Raw genomic sequence first — 6520 nt, forward strand, 5'->3', positions numbered from 1 at the left:
TATTGATTCACAAGACTTTTCCCTTTTGTCCTAAATAGTGTTTTGTAGCTACAGAAGTAGAACTTTTGTTTTGAGATAGGAAAAAAAAAAAAGGGGGCAAGTGTGTGAGTGATGCAATCTTTTAAAATTGTGAACTATCAGAACTAACCAGTATGATGATATCAATATCCTCCCTGTGCCGGTGACTTTACTTCTGGTCCACATTCATCCCCACTCACAGTCCTTAGGGGACAGGCTGTCTACTCAATTCCTGGCAGAGGAAAACAACTTAGGCACTGCAAATTCAAAATTCTGGCAGGATATTCCTGTTGTGTAGCTCTGTTGATGGAATTCTGTGGGGGTACTTGAGTTTATTCTTTGTGTTTCATTCAGAAAAGTGTCCCATTAACCTCTTCATGAAAGTAAGTCAGGTAGGAGCAATCCTCTGGAGAGGAAACTACTCTGGGGCAGAAGGTAGATATAAAAAGAAGACTTTCTAAGTCTTTCTTGTAATATAAAAAATGTTCCTGAGTGCTGCCACTTTAATGCCGCCAAATGAATTAAGTTTATTTCTTTTCACAGAGAGGCAAAAGTGCACTGCCAGAGCAAGGATTTCTGCGAGCTGTTTCCTGGCCTGGGAGGCCTTGCCTCTGTCAAGTGCAACGCTAACGGCAGCCAAGTCAGCATCCTCGTGAACAAGGTGAGGCTGCCCGGGGCCTGGCCAGCAGCTGCCGGGCTGCTGCTGTGCAGGCAGGTTTCTGAAAACACAGCATTACCTTTTCAGAAACAATTGAACCTTTTCCTACAATTCCATTGCAGTGGCGCTTGAAATTTCAAGTCCAAGCATGTAGCTAAATGCTAGAACTAAGCTGTTTTGTACATCCCATGAGAAGAACAACTTGGAAAAGGAGAGGTCAGATTAGCACAAATGCTATTTTATAGTATTACCAAGAAGCCAAAGGCTAACTTATTAAAACAGAAAAGCAGTATGACATTTTCTGGCACTTCTTCCTAACAATGTTCCTGTGCGGTTACCAGTGCATGCAACTATGACAGCATGGAGCAAATGAGAAGAACATACCATGTGAACTTTACCTTTTTTCTTGTTAACTGCAGGGTTCAGTGATTTGTGATTTTTCCCTTTCTGTAGGTGGATGGGAATGTTGATTCCAAGATCTGTTTCTACGATGTGGAAATGGACAAAGTTACCCTCTTTGATTTCAAAGCTCAACAAGGAAACGGTAGAGAGAAACTTCCTTCTGGACAAGACATTAACAAGTAAGAATCTTCTATTTTGAAAAAAGAGCCTTGTGCCTTAAGGTAGAAATCAGCCCTGGAAAAGAAGCCACATCTTCATAACAATTTTTCTCTCTCTGTGTAGGAACTCGTGCCAACTTTTCAGGAAACAATTACTTAGAAATTATGTATCTGCCAGAGAGCAGCTTGTATGAAAAAAGTTCATTAGAAACCCTAGCCACAGGGCAGCATCATACAGTGACCTGGGAATTAGTAGGGAATGTGCAGTGGAATATTGAGAGTCCAGATTTCCACTTGGGTTTACAGTGGTTTATCTTTCTGTATTTTTTTTTAAGATTAGACAGCCTTTTAATACAAAGTTTTGTTTTTAGAAACTAGTCAATGCAGATATTACTAAATGCTATTACTCTTTTTGCACCAATAAAATAAAATATTGATCTTAATAACTAGAGAGAGTGCAGACTGGGGTCTTTTATCTTAGCCAGTTATGCAAGCAGCGTAACAAGAAATCTTGAGAAAGTTGATTTCAAGTGTAGCATCTTGTGCAGCCCGACAGAGGCCAGCACAATCTAGGAATATCATTTCACTGAATTCAAATGCTGCATGGTGTCAGCATGAATAAACCATTTATCTGGTCTCCATTTATCTTGAAATCAGAATGAGTAAACTCATCAGAGAAGGATTATTATATATTACTTCCCTTCCCCCTATCTGGTTGAGACAAAATCTAAAAATTCTCATTTTTACACAAATACTATTTCTGCAAACGTGCAGAGCAGACGAGAAGTGGCATTGCGCACATGTAAAATGTTAGGAGGTAGGAAGATAAATATGATTGATATTGAAATACAGAGCTACTGGTCTAGATAACTGAGCCTGCCTCCTGGTAGAATGTTTTATTTTTTACATATCTTTACAATGTTTTAAGTATGGGCTAACGAGGTGCCTGCATAAAAATTAGAAATTCTGACTTCTGTGTGGACTGAGATTGTCTTTTGTAAGAAAGAGCTAGTTGCATAGAACTTCTTTGTTGCAGAGTTCCAGGGAATGGAGCCCTCGGCTGTGCGGAGCCTCAGGATGTCACATGTTGCATCTGTGTCCTCAGCTTCGTGCTGGAGATAGGATAGGGAGACTAGGGAGTAGGTGCAGGATGAGCGAAGACCTCTCTTGCTGAGTGCGCAAAAACTCATTCCCCCAGTGGGCATAGCTGTTCCACAGGAGGATGTAGCAAGGCAAGGGAAGCAAGGGATTAAAAGATGGAATTCAGCTCTCTAAGTAGCTTGAATGAGCAGGCACTTAGATGCTGCTGTGGTTTAATCTTTGTTAAAAAGACTCCTTAAAACCCTCACTAATAGAGGTAGTTGAGAGGTCTTCTACAATGTCTTTGAGTTTTCTGCTGTTTTCCATTCGCCAATATGTTTGACCAATGCAATATTTCAAAAGGAAAAGTCTTCTAAAATATATATAAGGCATATAAAATATATATTTATATTATAGTAAATGTATCAGGAATATCCTGGGGATTCAGTAGAGATGTAGACAGTAGACATAGATTTCAAATTGTGTGATAGACTGAGCAAGCTCTAAATGCTTAGGTGAGCTAATGGGCATAGTTTTGCACTGCTTTTTATGAGGTTGAAACTATTGGCAAAAATAGAAGTACAATCTTCTGCCTCACCTCATATTCTGAAAAAAAATATATTTGCACACATTGTGATAAGTTATCATCATTATTTAGTTAGTCTTTTTTAGCCTTTCTTTATATTCATGTACAGATAAGGCTGCAATTGTTTTATATCCCTGTCTGTGCTTTTTTGTTGTCTTTCCCTGTGTCAGGACCACTGTGGAGTACCCAGAGCTGCGCAGTCACGTCCCTCTCTGCCATTTCTGGGACCAGAGTGAGCCAAGACTGTTTGTATGTGAAGCGGTCCTGGAGACAAGCTGCCAGTCTCCAGAGCAGAAGGAAGAACAGCCCGAGAGCACAGTATGGTCTTTTGGTGTCTTCCTTTTATCTTGCTCTGCATGGAGTTCTCCCTCTGTCAGTGGTTAACTGCCTGCTCTTCACTAACCCGCAGGACCAAATTGTATTTTACACCTTTTCACAATAGCAAAAAATATTTTATTTTTATTGTTCACAAATAATCTAATCAAAAAGCTGTTTCATCTGATGAACAATTTCCCTTTCTCCTGTACTTATAGCACTCTTTTTCATCTTATCTGTGCAAAACTGTCTCATTTTGAAGAATATTCCTTTGATTTTAAAATGTCCATATTGAATTAAGTGCTCAGATTCATCCATTATTTTATTTTAATCTCTCCCAGTTAGAAAGCTTTCTTACTGATTCAATGACTTAGGTTGTGGAAAGACCAAGGTGGAAAGGAACTGAGTGTCTTAAACCTTGCTGGCATCTTCCAGCAAAGAGGGGAAGATTTCAACCCAGTATTTCTAATACAAAGAAACAAAATGATTTGGCTTCTGAATAATTTTGACAAATCAAAGGTATAAAATGAGTGCAATTTCTTGGCCCATATTCAAAAGCTGTTTTAACTGTATGCTTGTTCTTTAACAAATTAAGAGAGCGACTAACTTCAGCTAAAGTGCTTTAATTTTGGTTTAAGGTCAAGATTTAAACCATTACAGAAACTGTTGTAGGTGACTAGTATATTCCTCGATATCTCTCAGCAGTGTTTGAGCTGCTGAGATGATAGCAGAAATAGTGCCACATTACAGCTAGAAAGTGTGAAACCCATCTGTCTCTGAGTCACATCTCAGAGAGAGACTTCCAGATGCGCAGTCGGCTGCCAGGGGATTCCTTCGAGCGTGGACAGGTGGGTTCCTGCCTGGCCGCTCCTCGCAGCGGGGCCGCAGCTCCGCGCGGACAGGGACGTGTTGGCCCCGCGCTGCGAGGAGGAAGCCTGCGGCCCTGCCCTCCCCGCCGGGGGGTCGGGAGCGGGGCCGTTGGGTGATTTGCAAGAGCAGCTTCTGCCAAGTGAAAATGGAAAATAAAAACAAAATGAGAGAAGGATATTGCAGCATGAAAAACAAAACAATACTTTGCTTCCTTTTCCAGCTGGATGTTTTGATTATATCATTCTTCAGCACTGAAGAGCATGGCCTTTTGCTTCAGGAAAGCTTTCCACTACCTTCATCCTACCAGGTTCTCTTGGGCATCGAGGTGCCACATTATTACTTTGCAAAAAAGGTGAGGAGATCATTTGCAGTTCTTTTTCCTCCCATAAACTTAGATTTTTCAATGCTGTAGGAATCAATTTTACTCAAACTGAGTCTGGAGTACGTAGCAGCAACTCCGGTGGTAGTGGCTGCATCATATGCAGCAGTGACATTGAGATCATTCTGATATCAGATTTTCTGCCAATTTGGGGGAAATTGTAATGAATTGACTTTTCCTTTTTTCAGGGCTGCATTGTATAGCTTCTTGGAAACTTGAATGCGGATCCAAAAGAGCATCTTAACATGATTAATAGTTACCTTTATGCTGGAAATGATGAAACTTAAATTGCTTACGGAAAGGATCTCAGGTCAAGCCCTGACCTGAGTTCTTCACTGTCTGTTGAGATGGTGATTTGTACTGCTGCCTTCTTCCAGGAGGAGCTAGTGGAGTCTGCTCGACCAAAACACTTATTTCTGTAGAGTCTGAAGGAATGTGATATTAATGATACCTCGAATCCTCCAAATCATAGAATCATAGAATGCTTAAGGTTAGAAGGGACCTCTAGAGGTCCAACCCCCCTGCACATGCATAAGGCATAAATCTCAGCTCATTTAAGTTAGGAGAATTACTAATCAGGGAGTCTTTATGTAGACTTCCCTCTAGTTCAATGTATTTAGATTCAGAGCAGGACTCTGCAGTGTAGCCCCTTCCCAAAGAACAGACCACATACAATAGTCTCCCCATGCAGACCTAACTTTTAGAATTGTAGTTAGAATTTTGCCTTTTTTTTCCATTAATGTGAAAGGTCAAAGATGATCTGCATTTCCTTCCCCTATCATGTTTCATGTCATTTTACTTCGGTATTACATCTCTCTCTCTTTTTTCTCCATATGGTTATTGCTGCCTTTAGTTGTTTTTTCAGAGAGGATGGGTCTATAAACCTGTAAGTATCTATAATTGCAGTATTCTAATAGTCTTCGTTCAACTTTCTTTTCTTTTTTCTGTTTCCATTTTTTTCCCTATAGTAGTTCACTGCATTTTAAGGTCTAAATTACTTGTTCTGTACTAATTCATGTTGCAAACGTGATTCAGTATATAACCAAGGTTATTTTAAATATAGAAAGTGAAGTTAATGGGAACAAGGTTTACTTGACTGAGTATCAGCTCAGGAGTTCTCCTTACTCATTATAATGCCTTTCCTGTCCTTGTTCCATAAATTCCCCAAATTGGAGACAAACATATTTCTCTTGCTGCTTGAAGTTCCAGAGGCTCCAGAACTGCCAGTTGTACTGGAAAGCGTTTAAATCTGAGGCTTGGTGTTCACCTCCTATGCAGGCAAAAATAAAAGAATTGGTTCTAAATTATTACTTTTAGAATAACAGACTTATCTTTAAGAAAAGACTAAGCTTAGAAATGTTTATTTGAAATCTTCAGAAATCCGAAGGACTTATTAGTTATTTTCAGAGAGTCTTAATTATAATAGTTGTTGTTGCATCTGAGTCTCCTAGATATTGGTGAAGAAGTGTTTTGGTTGTTCATTAAATGTCATGCTAGACTAATCTCTTCTGTGACATTCTTATTTATGGAACCTTGAAGCTGTGACCTGTTGTGACTGTTCACTCTTGATCACCATCCCACAGAAGTAGAAATCCTGGACTGCAGTGGAAATAATCATCTAATGAACATCCTTCAGACACGTGAAGGAGTTTTGTCCTGCTTTGTACCTAACTGATCTTGTTCTCATTTTAGTCAGGAGAAGCTGAGACAGAAGGACAAGCAGAGTCTGGCTCAAAGGTTTCCCAGATGGTTGCCCGAAGACCCATGAGAGATTTTGTTGGATTAGGAGACTGTGATAAGACTACCCGGGATGCCATGCTGAACTTCAGCTTCCATCTGACTGCTGGAGACATGGACGAGGCTTTCAGAGCCATAAAGCTGATCAAAAGGTATCGTGTTTTTATGTCTTCATGGGTAGGGTTTATTTTTATTAAAAGTCTGTAAGAAGTTGTTATTTTTCAGTTCCCCTTCCATTTTTCAAGCAAGATGAAATGCTTTTACAGACATTTAACGTGGTCTTTTTTTTGTCTATAAGCTGTCGTTGCATACGGTCG

General features: G+C 39.9%; 1 protein-coding gene across 2 annotated transcripts in view; it reads left to right on the top strand.

Moving 5' to 3' along the window:
* Nucleotides 1-6520, top strand: part of IFT140 (intraflagellar transport 140) — a 58777-nt gene that overhangs the window by 13315 nt on the left and 38942 nt on the right. For both annotated transcript variants that reach the window (XM_088523014.1, XM_088523015.1), the window contains 5 exons: nt 562-679; nt 1130-1257; nt 3073-3220; nt 4308-4439; nt 6159-6355. In XM_088523014.1, coding sequence (XP_088379140.1) covers nt 562-679; nt 1130-1257; nt 3073-3220; nt 4308-4439; nt 6159-6355 — 723 coding nt within the window. The remainder of the gene's footprint in view (nt 1-561; nt 680-1129; nt 1258-3072; nt 3221-4307; nt 4440-6158; nt 6356-6520) is intronic.

The sequence above is a fragment of the Tinamus guttatus genome, unplaced genomic scaffold (assembly GCF_059628265.1).
Source record: "Tinamus guttatus ecotype Peru unplaced genomic scaffold, ASM5962826v1 Tinamus_guttatus_pri_ptg000172l, whole genome shotgun sequence".
Lineage (NCBI taxonomy): Eukaryota > Metazoa > Chordata > Aves > Tinamiformes > Tinamidae > Tinamus > Tinamus guttatus.